Here is a 14,078-nt window from a genome sequence, read left to right on the forward strand (position 1 = left end):
TCATGGTGTATGATCTTTCTGATGTACTGCTGGATCCAATTTGCTAGAATCTTTTTGAGGATTTTGGCATCTATATTTATAAGGGATATTGGTCCATAATTCTCTTTCATTGTGTTGTCTCTATCTGGTTTTGGTATTAGGGTGATGCTGGCTTCATAGAATGAACTTGGAAGTGTTCCTTTCTCTTGAATTTTTTTAGAATAGTCTGAGAAGTATAGGTTTTAGATCTTCCTTGACTGTTTGGTATAACTCCCCTGTGAAGCCATCTGGGCTATTGTTTGCTGGAAACTTTTTGATAACTGCTTCAATTTCTTCCATAGTTATTGGCCTATTGAGAGATGTTTAGAATCTTCCTGATTGAGTTTGGGAAGGTTGTATTTTTTCTAGGAATATGTCCATTTCCTCCAGGTTTTCCAGTTTATTGGAATAGAGTTGTTTATGGTATTTTTAAACAATCCTTTGTATTTCTGTGGGGTCTGTTGTTATTTTACCTCTTTTATTTCTGATTTTGTTTATTTGGATCCTCTCTCTTTGCTTCTTGGTGAGCCTGGCGAGAGGTGCATCAATCTTGTTTATTCTTTCAAATAATCAACACTCGGTTTTTTTATTGATTTTTTTATATTTTGTTTTGCTTTTTGTCTCTATGTCATTTATTTCTGCTCTGATATTTATTATTTCCTTCCTTCCGCTCACTCTGGGCTTTTCTTATTGCTCTTGCTAATTCTTTGAATTGTAGAGTTAGATTATTTACTACCATTTTTTCTTGTGTTTTGAGGTAGGCCTATAGAACTATAAACTTCCCTTTCAGGAGTGCTTTCATGTGTCTTATAGATTTTGGATTGTTGTGTTTTTATTGTCATTAGTTTCCAGGATGTTTTTAAATTCTTTCTTTTTTATATATATATATATTTATTGATTTTCCACATAGAGGAAGGGAGAGGGATAGAGAGCCAGAAACGTCGATGAGAAAGAAATATCGACCAGCTGCTTCCTGCACACCCCACACCAGGGATGTGCCCGCAACCAATGTACATGCCCTTGACTGGAATCAAACCTGGGACCTTCCAGTCAGCAGACCAATGCTCTATCCACTGAGCCAAACCGGTTTCGGCAGGATGTTTTTAATTTCTTCTTTGATCTCATTCGTAGCCCAATCAATATTTAATAGCATGCTATTCAGCTTCCAAGTGTTTGAGTGTTTTGGATTGTTTTTATTGTAGTTTATTTCTAATACTAGTGGCCTGTTGCAGAAAGATTCCTGCAATAGGGCTTCCTGCTGTGGTCACCGCCTGGCCTGCTTTCCTCCCTTTTCTGCTGCCCCGCCTGCTTGCCTCCCTTCTCCCCCAGCCCTGCCTGCTTGCCATTCCTTCTCTCCCGCCCCCGCCTGCTTGCTTCTCAGTTTGGCTCCCTTCTGCAGCACTTGGCTTCTTTCTACACTGTCTTCAGTCTTTGCTCTGGCCTGGATATGCAAATTAACCACCATCTTGGTTGGGTTAATTTGCATAATAACCCTGATTAGCTGGTTGATGTGGCTTCTGGACATAGGGAAGGTATGATCAGTTTGCATGTTTCTCTTATTACCGTGTTTCCCCGAAAATAAGACATCCTCCGAAAATAAGACCTACTTACAGGTTTTCTTCTGAGTGAAATATAAGGCATCCCCCCGAAAATAAGGCCCCCCTAGGCTAAACATGAGAGATTTGGTCCACTGATTCTGAAAGAAATGGAATCACAAGAAATTCACCAGAAAATTCAGGAATTGGATTGTTATGATGATGTTCCAGAAGATGATGACACGATTGTCATTGAATAAATGAGTAAATTCTTGATACTGTAGGATTCACAGTTTGTTTGGTTTGTGTTGACAACTACCGTACTACCGTACCATATACAGGTAATAAATTTTCTTTATTTTCATTTAACAATAAATGTGTACCGTATTTTCATGGAAAAATAAGACATCCCCTGAAAATAAGACCTAGCGCATCTTTGGGAGCAAAAATTAATATAAGACACTGTCTTATTTTCGGGGAAACAGGGTAGGTAGTATTATGCCATTATGGTCTGAGATGGTGCTTGGTATGATTTAAATCTTCTTGAATTTAGGGAGACTTTGCTTGTGACCCAATATGTGGTCTATTTTTGAAAATGTCTCATGTGCACTTGAGAAGAACGTATATTCCGCAGCTTTGGAATGAAATGTTCTGAAGATGTCAATTTAATCCACCTGATCTAGTGAGTCATTTAGGATTGCTGTTTCTTTGCTGATTGTTTTTTTTTGTCCAGAGTTTTTATCCAGTGATGTCTGTGGTGTATTAAAGTCCCTTACTATGATTGTATTGTTGTGGATCTCTTCCTTGATATCTTCCAGGAGTTTTGTTATGTATTTGGGTGCTCCTGTGTTAGGTGCATATATGTTTATCAGGGTTATATCCTCTTGTTGTATCGATCCCTTTAGTATTATGAAGTGGCCTTGCTTATCTCTTGTTATGGTCTTCACTTTGAGGTCTGTCAGATATAAGTATTGCTACTCCAGCTTTTTTTTATTTCCATTTGCCTGAAAGCTATTTTTCCACCCCTTCACTTTCAGTCTATTTTTTAAATTACAGTTGACATTCAAAATTATATTAGTTTTAGGTGTACAGCAGAGTGGTTAGACGTTTATATAACTTACAAAGTGATCCCCTGGTAAGTCTAGTACATACCTGGCACCATACTTAGTTATTATAATATTATTGACTATATTTTCGGTGCTGCACTTTACATCCCCAAGACTATTCTGTAACTACAAATCTGTACTTCTCTATGCCTTCACCTTTTACCCAGTACCCCACCACCACAGGCAAGCTGACATTATCGACTTGAATTCTTACCTCTTTTCTAATATAAACATTTAGTGCTATAAATTTTCCTTTAAGTACCCTTTTTTAAAAAATTATTTCTATTGTTAAAAGCTTTACTGATGTCCCCTTTCTCCCCCCGCCTCCATTGACCCCCTCTTACTCCTCCTAATCCCTACCCAAGCCTTTGCCACGCTATTAGTGTCTGTTTTCATAAGTTATGCTTATAAGTTATTTGCTTAATCTCTTCCTGCCCCCCTCCTCCCACCCCACTTCTCTCTAAGAGTTCTCAGTTTGTTGCATGCTTCCATATTTCTGGCTCTTTTTTGTGTGACAGTTTATTTTGTTCATTAGAGTTCATATATACTAGTAAGTGAGATAGCGTGATATTTGCTTTTTCTGACTAACTTATTTCGCTTAGCATAATATTCTCCAGGTCCCTCCATGTGTCTCGAGGGGTAAGATTTTTCTTCTTTTTATAGCTGCATAGTATTCCATTGTGTAAATGTACCACAGCTTTTTATCCACTCATCTATTGATGGGCACTTGAGCTGTTTCCAGATCTTGCCTATTGTAAATAATGCTGCTATGAACATAGGGGTGCAAGTACTCTTAACGACATCCCACAATTTTTTATAGTTATGTTTTCATGTTCATTCCATTCAAAATACATTCTAATTGCCCTATTGATTCCTTATTTGACACTTGGGTTGTTTAGAAATGTGTTATTTAGTTTCTAAATATTGGGGGATTTTCCCAGTATCTTTCTGTTGTGATTTCTAATTTAATTCCTTTGTGATTAGAGAACATACTTTGTATGACTTGAATCCTTTGAATTTACTGAGATTTATTATGGCCTAGAATATGGTTAGTCTTTGCTAATGTTCTGGATGTACTTGAGAAGAATGTGTATAGTGCTGTTATTGGATAGAATTCTGTAAATCTCAGTCGTGTCTATGTGATTGGTTGTGCTATTACTTTACTGTGTTCTTACTGGTTTTTGCCTACTTGCTCTATCAGTTATTGAGAGATTGGTATTAAGATCTCCAACTAAAATTTTGTTTTTTTCTTTTTCTCCTTGTAGTTCTATCTGATTTGCTTCATGTATTTTGAAGCTGTTATTAAAGGTACAAACACTTAGGATTAATTGACCCCGTCATTACTATAAAATAATCTTTTCTCTTCCTGGTAATATTTTCTCTGAAATCTACTTTTTGTGCTAATAACACAAAAAGCTTTCTTTCAACTTATGTTATCATGGTATATTTTGTAACCTTTTTTGTTGTTGTTGTTTTGTTGTTGTTGTTGTTACAACAGTAGCTTTTATAATTACTCATCTATTAACCTTTACTGAGAATCTTATTTCTCCACATGGTGTTTTTTTTTAATATTTATTGTTCAGATTATTACAGATATTCCTCTCCCCCACCCCTATAGCTCCTCTCCACCCGGTTCCCACCCTACCCCATGCCCTCACCGCCCCCATGTCCTCATTAATAAGTGTAAGATTTTTTCCAATCTCTACCCTCAACCCCACACCCTCTTCGCCCCGAGAATTGTCAGTCCTCTCCCTTTCTATGCCCCTGATTCTATTACATTCACCAGTTTATTCTGTTCATCAGATTTTTTTATTCATTTGATTTTTAAATTCACTTATTGATAGATATGTATTTGTTGTTCATAATTTTTATCTTTACTTTTTTCTTCTTCTTCCTCTTCTTAAAGAATACCCTTCAGCATTTCATATAATACTGCTTTGGTGGTGATTAACTCCTTTAGCTTTTTCTTGTCTGTGAAGCTCTATTATCTGACCTTCAATTCGAAATGATAGCTTTGCTGGGTAATCTTGGTTGTAGGTTCTTGCTATTCATCACTTTGAATATTTCTTGCCACTCTCATCTGGCCTGCATAGTTTCTGTTAGAAATCAGCTCAGTCCTATGGGTACTCCCTTGTAGGTAACTAACTGTTTTTTCTCTTGCTGCTTTTATTATGTATTATGTATTTGGGTGCTCCTGCATTGAGTTCTCCATTTGTCTTTTGCTCTTGGCATTTTAATTATGATGTGTTTTGGTGTGGTCCTCTTTGGATTCCTCTTGTTTGGGGTTCTCTGTGCTTCCTGTACTTGTAAGTCTATTTCTTTCACCAGATAGGGGAAGTTTTCTGTCATTATTTCTTCAAATATGTTTTCAGTCTCTCTCTCTCTCTCTCTCTCTCTCTCTCTCTCTCTCTCTCTCTCTCTCTCTCTCTCTCTCTCTCTCTCTCTTTCTCTCTTTCTCCTCCTCCTCCTCCTTTCGTCTCCCTCCACCCCCCATAATTCAGATGTTGGTACACTTGAAGTTGTCCCAGAGGCTCCTTTTTGGATTCTTTTTGCTTTTCTGGTTGGGTGTTTTTTGCTTCCTCATATTTCTAATCTTTGATTTGATTCTTGGGATACTCTAGTCTACTGTTGAAGCTCTGTATATTATTATTTATTTCAGACAGTGTATGCTTAATTTCTGACTGGTCCTTTTCCATTTTTTTGGCATTCTCATTAAGATCCTTGAAAGTCTTACTAAGTCCCTCAGAGGTCTCACTAAGTTCCTCGGAGGTTTTTAGAAGATTCTTAAGTAACCTTATAAGTGTGGTTTTGAACTCTATATCCAATAGTTTGCTTTCTCCATTTCTTTCATTCGTGACATGTTTCTTTGTCTTCACATTTTGGCTGCTTCCCTGTGTTGATAGAGTAGCCTTGTGTGCTAGGTATCCTATAGGGCCCAGTAGCTCAGCCTCCCCTATCACCTGAGGTGGACACTGTAGGTGCACCCCTTTGTGGGCTGTGTGCTCAGTTTTGTTGTAGTTAAGCCTTGATTGCTGTTGGCATCACTATGAGGAATTGACCTCCAGGCCAATAGGATGTGTCTACAATGGAAGAACTTCTGTGCAGGAGACACCCTTATGGGGCAGGGCTTGCCTCAGTCGAGCTTTGGTACTCACTGAGTATGCCCCTTCATTGTGTCTCTTATGGATGTGAAGAGTTGTAATCCAGTATGGTCTCACACTGACCACTGAGTACACTGGCTCTTGGATATCCAGGGAGGTGCAAAGTCAGCCACTGTCTGGGCCACCCAGCAGGAGCTACAGAGAGATCTTCAGATTCCTCTTTGTATGGTGTTTTGAAGTACCCAGGAGAAGCCCAGCTGTGAAGCAAGGCAGGCTGCTTCTGCTGGGCCTTGGGCCTTCTTTTGGAAGCTTTGGGTCTCTCTGACCCAGCTGTAGTTTGACAAGTTTTAAGCTAGAAAGGACAGGCCATTCATATGCAAAAGACGCTGTGCACAGCTTGGGTAGGGTTGTGCATTCTGGCCCGATGCCAGACAGTCCAGTTTTTCCCCATATGAGTCTGGGTCCCCAGAGTCTTGCCCAGAACTGGAGTTCAGAGCAAGCAGGAACTTGTATCTCCCTCCGGATTGAAAAAAGAAATAACAGCGCACCCGGTTGCCAGCCCATTCCTTGCGTGCTTCCTCACCTCCACACCTCCTACCCGTCTCAATGCACTTTTTTCTTCTAGTTGTAAAACTTCCACTTAGCCAGCTTTCCCACGATTCTGGATGATAGTTGTTTTGTCTCATAGTTGTAGTTTTGATGTGGTCGTGAGAGGCAGCAAGTACAGGTATTTACCTATGGTGCCATCTTCTGTGATCCTTTTAATTTTAACCTATTTGTGCCTTTGAGGTTTTTTTATGAAAATATTTTAATGTTGACATAATTGCAAGTGTCCTCCTTTCCCGCATCCCCTTTGCCCACGTCGATCCACCCCAGCCTCCCTCTCTTTTGGCCTTTACCAAATTATTGTCTGTGTCCATGGGGTATTACATATATGTTCTTTAGCTAATCCCTTCACCTTCTTTATCTAGTCAACCCATTCCCCTCTCCTTGGGTACCGGCCAATCTGTTTCATGTATCCACACTGGTTCCATTTTGTTCATCAGTTTATTTTGTTCATTAGACTCCACATATTAGTGAGATTATATGATATTTGTCTTTCTCTGACTGGCTTATTTTGCTTAGCAATAATAATACTCCCCACGTCCATCCATGCTGTCACAAAGGGTAAAAAGTTATGCCTTTGCTTTTTAATTGTGATTTATGTAGTAGGGTCTGACTTTTTAATCCAATCCATGTAGTAGGGTCTGACTTTTTAATCCAATCTTACAATTGGAAGTTTTGAATCTTTTATCTTGCTATTTGTTTTCTATTTTTCCCACCTGCTCTTCATTCACTTTTTCCTTGTTTTCTGACTTCTTTTTTGGATCAATTGAGTATTTTTATAATTCCATATTATCTCCTTTTGTTTCACATATGGTGCTTTATTAGAGGATTAAGTTCTCTTGAATAATTGACTCCTTTTCCATTATGAAATCATCTTTTTTAATTCTTGGTAATTCTTTGCTGTGAATTCTACATTACCTGATATTAATATATCCGCTCCAGCTTTCTTTTGATTACTCTTATTGTGGTATATCACATGATGTGGTATATCAGGGATGGTCCTTTTTTAAAAACTGAATTTGATTAATTTTGTTTGCTTAATATATTTCATCTTTAAAAGATTAAGAATGGATATCTATTTACTAAATAGAACAGGCAGTCAAAATATACTTTAATTCTATATATATCATGACTAGATAAGGAGAAAATGGAGAAGATAAGACAGAGTACAAAGAAGAGAAATGTAGAATATCTGAAGATTTTCTGCAGAAAGTTTCTTTATTGTGACCTTTTAGGATATTGCTGTGAAGGCTCTTGGAGGCCTATTCGAACTTTTGGTGAGTGTAGGTACAAATGGAAATCTCACTTCTAGTTACTTGAGCTCTGGTCTGAGGAAAATTTAGTCTGGAGCTGAATCGAGCCCATGGGCCAGAGAACCCGCATCCCTAACCCAACATCACTTGATTACTCTTCTAGAGTTGGCTTGGAAATGAAATTGAGGTTATGGTCAGTACTGAGGAAGCCAAACGCCATCTGAATGACCTTCTCGAAGATAGAAAGATCCTGGCTCAGGATCTGGCTCAACTCAAAGAACAAAAGCAATCTGGGGAGAATCTACCTTCTAAATTCCGGGTAAGTGCCCTTATGGAAATATTTGACCAATTATCAGACTCTTGTACTCCCCAGGTATACTCACTGCTTTGGACAGTTACTTTCCTTTGAGTACTCCACCCTCATTCCCACTATTCTTCTTTACAGAGGCGCACATTCTCAGTTGCTGAACTTCATGGTCAAGTTTCTGAATCAGAGGATTCCATTACAAAGCAGATTGAAAGCCTAGAGACTGAAATAGAACTCAGGTAATGGGACTGTCTGTAAGGGGCATTATAAAAATGTATGCCTGGAATCAAAATAGAAAATGCTAGTCCAGTGACTCAAAAGTTTTATATGATAGTGGAGAAACAAGAGAAAGTAGCATTTTTTTAAAAATATATAAACTAGAAAAGTTAGATACATTTTCTCATTCAGTCCTTTCCTATGAGGTATACCTTATGAGTTATGTATGATTCTTCTTACTTTAGAGATCTGAAGTTCACAGATCTTAATATATTTGCTATAATTTATATATAGCTGGCATTTAGAACTTGGGTTATCTAACGCCAAAGCCCAGGATCTTTAAGCTGCACCACAATTTTTGATGCAGTAATATCTCTGAAATGCGGAACTGACTAAAAACAAAACTTTAGAGGAACCCAAGAAATGATATAAGAAGAGTAATAACAGCTTGACATGGCTCAGTGGTGGAGTGTTGACCTATGAACCAGGTCACAATTCGATGCCCGGGCTACGGGCTTGATCCCTAGTGGGGGGTGTGCAGGAGGCAGTTGATCAATGATGTTTCTATCTCATCATTGGTGTTTCTATCTCTGTCTCCCTCTTTCTTCCTCTCTCTGAAATCAATAAAAACATAGGAAGAGGAGAACTTTAGAAATCAACAGCAAAGTATTAATAGATAGAATAGAACAAAATAATTATGAGCATTAAATGAGATTACTAAGTAAAGTACTATACTTACAGTAGTTGGCATAATACAAGTGCTCAGTGAACGTTCTCTTTTCTTAAAATATATTTCTAGAAGGATCAGAATGTAGATAATATAAAAAAGTGTTTTTTAGTTTCTAGTACTTTTTGTTTTTTTTAAATTACTTTATTGATTAAGATATCACATATTTGTCCTCATGCCCCCCATTCCCATCCCAAACCCCTCCCCACGCATGCTCCCACCTTCCTGTTGTCTGTAACCACTGGTTAGGCTCATATGCATGCACACAAGTCCTTTGGTTGATCTCTCTCCCTTATCTTCACCCTCCCTACCTTCCCTCTGAGGTCTGACAGTCTGATCGATGCTGTTCTTATTCATCAGTCTATGTTGTTCATCATTTCCCCTAGATGAGTGAGCTCATATGATACTAGAGATATACTTATAAGAATCAAGAATGAGACAAGCAATAATGGTTATGCTGAGAGGCAAATGAATCAGTCTATAGTGAGTTTCTTTCTGGCCAACAGTTCTTTTGAGTCCCAATTTCTACGTTAAACAGTTCCTTATGTGTACATATCAGCAATGATATTTCAGTTCTGAATGGTGTAGAAATGGTGGTAATGCAGGTCCAACACTCTCTGGTTTGGTCCTGGGCATCCTTCAGCGATGCACAGCTGCTGACTGCTAGTATGGCAAAGCTTCGTCAGCATCTTCCATCTCTGGACTGTTTCTCTTCTGTCTTCATGGCTGGAGCACTCCTGTCAATTCCTCTCTGATGCAGGAATCCACATGGTCTCAGAGTTGTTTTCTGAAAATATACAAACATATTCTTTCTTGTTTTTAATATATTTTTATTGATTTTGTACAGAGAGGAAGGGAGAGAGATAGAGTTAGAAACATCGATGAGAGAGAGTCATCGATCAGCTGCCTCTTGCACACCCCCTACTGGGGATATGCCCGCAACCAAGGTACATGCCCTTGACCGGAATCGAACCCGGGACCCTTCAGTCCCCAAGCCGACGCTCTATCCATTGAGCCAAACCGATCTCGGCTACAAACATATTCTTGACCAAAAGTTAATAAAGGAATCTTTTCTATAAATTTGACTTGCAATCCTTTTTCATTTTTTGCCCAAACGATTTTCCTTTGGCTTATTTTGACACCATGTATGTTTTACATGGGTGTCTTGTTGTTAGCATTACAAATGAAAGTTAATTTTCTAAAGTACAAATTTTCTAGATGTAATTTACTTACAGGATATTTTTCCTTACACAACATTCTTCTACTATCCCCCCCTTTTTTATTTAAATATTAGGAGGCTTTTGGAAATTTTATAATGTAATTTTGATAGCTTTTAAATTTTAATTTTTTGCACTAAAATGTGACTGCTTTAGGTTCATTACATGTTACGCAATTTTACAATGAGATGAACCACCAATAAAAATTTTAGTTAACACTTTAGGAACAGCTTTTTTGTCCAGTACAATTGATTTTTCTAGAATATTCGCTTATTTCAATTAGCCAATTTAAATTAGCCTGAAAACTTGACTACTATTTTACTGTCAAATTTAATACTCTATCAACCATCTTATTTTACCCTGTAAATATTAGTGGAAAGGATTATTTTCCTTCTTGAGTAGGCCCTGAGCATTCCTGGTGCTAGTCTGGGTTTAGATATCAAAAACCCCTCTTCCCCACATCATGGGTACAAGACATCTCAAATAAGTCTTGTTGCAGTAAGAGGGCACCTGCTGTCAGCCAAGTCTCTATCTGTTACCTGGGTCCCGATTTGAGCTGGACATGGGAAGCTAAGCAGCCATGGAAGCAGAAGACCTCCCTCAGCGGGGGTGAGGGTTCAGGCCCCTGCAAAGTTGGGGGCGTGATGGTTTATGCCCCACTTCCGTTGACCCCCAAGTTCTCTCCTGATGGCCCCTCTGCGACTGTGCCTGTCTTAGGTTGTTCCTTCCCTGAGGAATCTTACCTGTCTCTGGCTAACCAGCCATCCTCCAGGGCCAAACAGGGTGATGTGAGATTCAGTTCTATCTCCTTGGTAGCCTACGCCCCCGTGGCCTCCACGCCCAGCACCTGCCTTGGGATCCCCTCGCCTGCTGGCAGGGCCCCAGCACTGATCACATATCTTGTGAAACCCAGGTTTCTTCTCCAGGGAGGGCCCAGCTCACCCCACTGGGTAAGAGACAGATCCATGGTACCAGCTATCATGAGGCTTCAACCTCGGCATGAACATTAATTTCTTAAGATAATAGATTTTTATTGCCCAGAAGAGCTTGGAGGTCATTTAATTTGTTTTTAGCAATACACACTAGCTGTTTATCTTTGGATACATCTATAAGTCACTCAGCATTTGAGTTTCTGCTTTGTGTTGCACTAGGTGCAGTTGGTATATATAGACAAAAAATAGATGGCATCACCCTTACTCTCAAGTGGAAATATTATTTTGTGAAAGAATCATTTGTTAAAATTTCAGGAATATTGTAAGCCATTGATAACTTACAGTTGGTTATGGTGAGAGGATTTACACAACAGAAACTAACAAAAGCTACAAATCAGGTCTGGTTTGTTAAGTGCTGGATGTTAAACATTTACCCACATACCACAGGGCATAAGTAAATGATTACTTAAATGTAGGGCAAGTGCCAAGTAGAGGGCAATCAGACAGGTGAGTTTAATCAAGAGAATTTTCCTAAAATTTATGAGGCATAAACTAAATTTTGAAATAGCCAAGGGTCATAAATTGTCAGAGACGACGGGAAAGGGCATATGATGGACAACTCTGAAGTGGTCTGGCCCTCCTCTTCTAAGAAGCCTACCCTAACCCTTCTTCCCTCACTAATATCCCCCTCTCCCTCTTCTCTAACCTCCTTCAGAACTTACAGTACTCAATCATGTTATACGAATGACATATGTTATCTTTATATTTATTAGCTGTTTTATGTTTATTAGTCTTATCAATCTAGAAAGATTGTAAGCCATTGAAGGAAAGGACTACATATTAGACCAGGTTGTCAAAGTGTGGTCTGAAAACTTCTGGGGGTCTCTGAGACCCTTTCAGGGAGTCTGATCAAAACAATTTTCATAATAACATTAAGATGTTATTTGCCATAATAGTGCAAAAGCAACAGTGGACAAAACTGATGACAGCTTGGCTTGAACGAAAACAGTGGTACCAATCTGTAGCAGTGATCACTGAATACATCTATGGAGTAAAAAAAAAAAAAAAAAGGCAGTAAAATGTGTTCATTTCATGAAATCTGCACCCTTGAGTTCAGCGCTTTTTGGTATGTGTGACGGAGTGGGAAGAACACAGCACATGTGCAGCATGCAAAGGTGTGGTGTCTCCAGGAAAGGCGCTTGGCGCTTGGGAGGGTTAACAGCAGGCCTCTGTGCATGGAACTTCATTTCTACTTGAAGAATGACTGACAGACCGACTGGTTATTCAGACTTGGGTACGTGACAGACATTTCTCAGAAATGAATGGAGTGAGCCTGTCGCTTCAAGAACAACAGCTGACAGTGTTTGTCGCCAAAAATTTGATTTTTCAAGAGACAGAATTTTGAAAAATGTATATCTTCTGTGAGCTTGACAGTTTTTCATAACTTTTTTGATGAGACCAGTCGGGATATTAACAAATATGATTTTTCTATACTATATAAAGAAATGTGTTAATATTTGGAGGCTCTACATGCCTCAGCATTGTCCAAATGGCATGTTATAGAATCATGTATGGGTAAAAGACCCATTCAGATTTCAAGATAGACCAATGAATTTTAATGTAAGAGAGTATGAAATGTTCATTAATAATGGTTTTAGGTTCCACTTCGTTTTGTTTTCTTCAGATTCTTCTTTTCAGCTAACTTTTAAGAAGCCACCACTTGTAGGGTTTTTGGTATATTCTCAAAGAAGAATAGCCACAATTATCTGAAAAGGCTCCTCCCTTGTCTGCCTACATATCCATGTAAGGCCAGATTATCTTCATTTATTTCAACGAAGACTGAATGCAGAGGGTGATGTGTGAATCTAGGTGTCTTATACTAAGCCAGATATTATAGAGCTTTGTAAAAGTGAAAAATAATCCCAGTATTCTCACTAAATTATTTTTTGTTTTAAAAAGATGTAGTTTTTCATAAAATGTTATTGAGGGTTTTTTTTATTTTTAAATGAATTAATAAATATTTAATATCTCTCAGTTTTACTTTCTAATGCTGTAGGTATAAAGTGTATATGAATGGAATTTCTTAAGTCCTCAGTGCTTTTTTTTCTTTTTAACATTTCCAATAGGCTGAACTCTACCAACATAGCAGAAAGAAAACCTATCGGGAAAATGTTTTGTGGTCGTGTCCCTCAATGTTTTTTAAGAGTGTAAACAAGTCCTGAGACCTAAATTTGAGAACTGCCATGTTAGGTTATCTTGGTACCCATTATTTTGGTACCCATCTTCATAGATATGTGTGTGTTTGTGTGTGTGTGTGTGTGTGTGTGTGTGTGTGATTAATTTTACAGAGAGGAAGGGAGAAGGATAGAGAGAAATATTGATGAGAAAGAAACATTGATCAGCTGCCCCCTACTGGGGATCAAGCCTGCAGCCAAGTATATGCCCTTGACCAGAATCTAACCTGGAACCTTCAGTCTGTGAGCCAGTGCTCTATATACTGAGCTAAACTGGTTAGGGTCCCATCTTCTTTATAGTATCTTACATAGCACTGCATGCTGTGCACGTGTTGGTGTGCTCCCTCTCACTGGCCACATAGCAAATTTAAGAAGGAAGCTATTAATGAAACTAAAATATTGTGTCTGCGTTGGTCTCTGACCATACTCAATCAGAAAGTATCTGGAAGCTATAACCAGAATCAATGTATCTTGTCTTCTCAGAAACTTCTCAGTCTTGTGGCAGGCACTTCAAGATAACCTCTCACAACACCATAGGTATCAATTTGGTATTCAATTCCAGCAAAAAGCATCCATGTGTTTGTTATTTTGAGGGTTTTTTCCTTTCTAGTCTCCAACCTGAATCTTGTCCTTGTATAGGTGAACCACCATATCATAATCTGAGCTTATGTGGCCTTGAGACAAGTCACATTACAGTCGATGCACTACTAATAAGCCTTACTAAAATAAATATTTCCAAGACCATTTATGATCCATTTAGTTAAACCAGTATTTAATAAAAATGAAACCATTTAGATGGTCTTTGGAGTCTCTTTGTAACAGGATT

The 14,078-nt window shown here is 38.5% G+C and overlaps 1 protein-coding gene across 1 annotated transcript in view; it reads left to right on the plus strand.

Moving 5' to 3' along the window:
- Window positions 1-14,078, plus strand: part of KIF4A (kinesin family member 4A) — a 143,095-nt gene that overhangs the window by 109,353 nt on the left and 19,664 nt on the right. Inside the window, exons 21-22 of the mRNA XM_084869809.1 lie at window positions 7,783-7,938; window positions 8,065-8,165. Of these exons, the coding sequence (XP_084725935.1) occupies window positions 7,783-7,938; window positions 8,065-8,165 (257 nt within the window). The remainder of the gene's footprint in view (window positions 1-7,782; window positions 7,939-8,064; window positions 8,166-14,078) is intronic.

The sequence above is a fragment of the Pipistrellus hanaki genome (assembly GCF_964339955.1).
Source record: "Pipistrellus hanaki genome assembly, chromosome: X".
Lineage (NCBI taxonomy): Eukaryota > Metazoa > Chordata > Mammalia > Chiroptera > Vespertilionidae > Pipistrellus > Pipistrellus hanaki.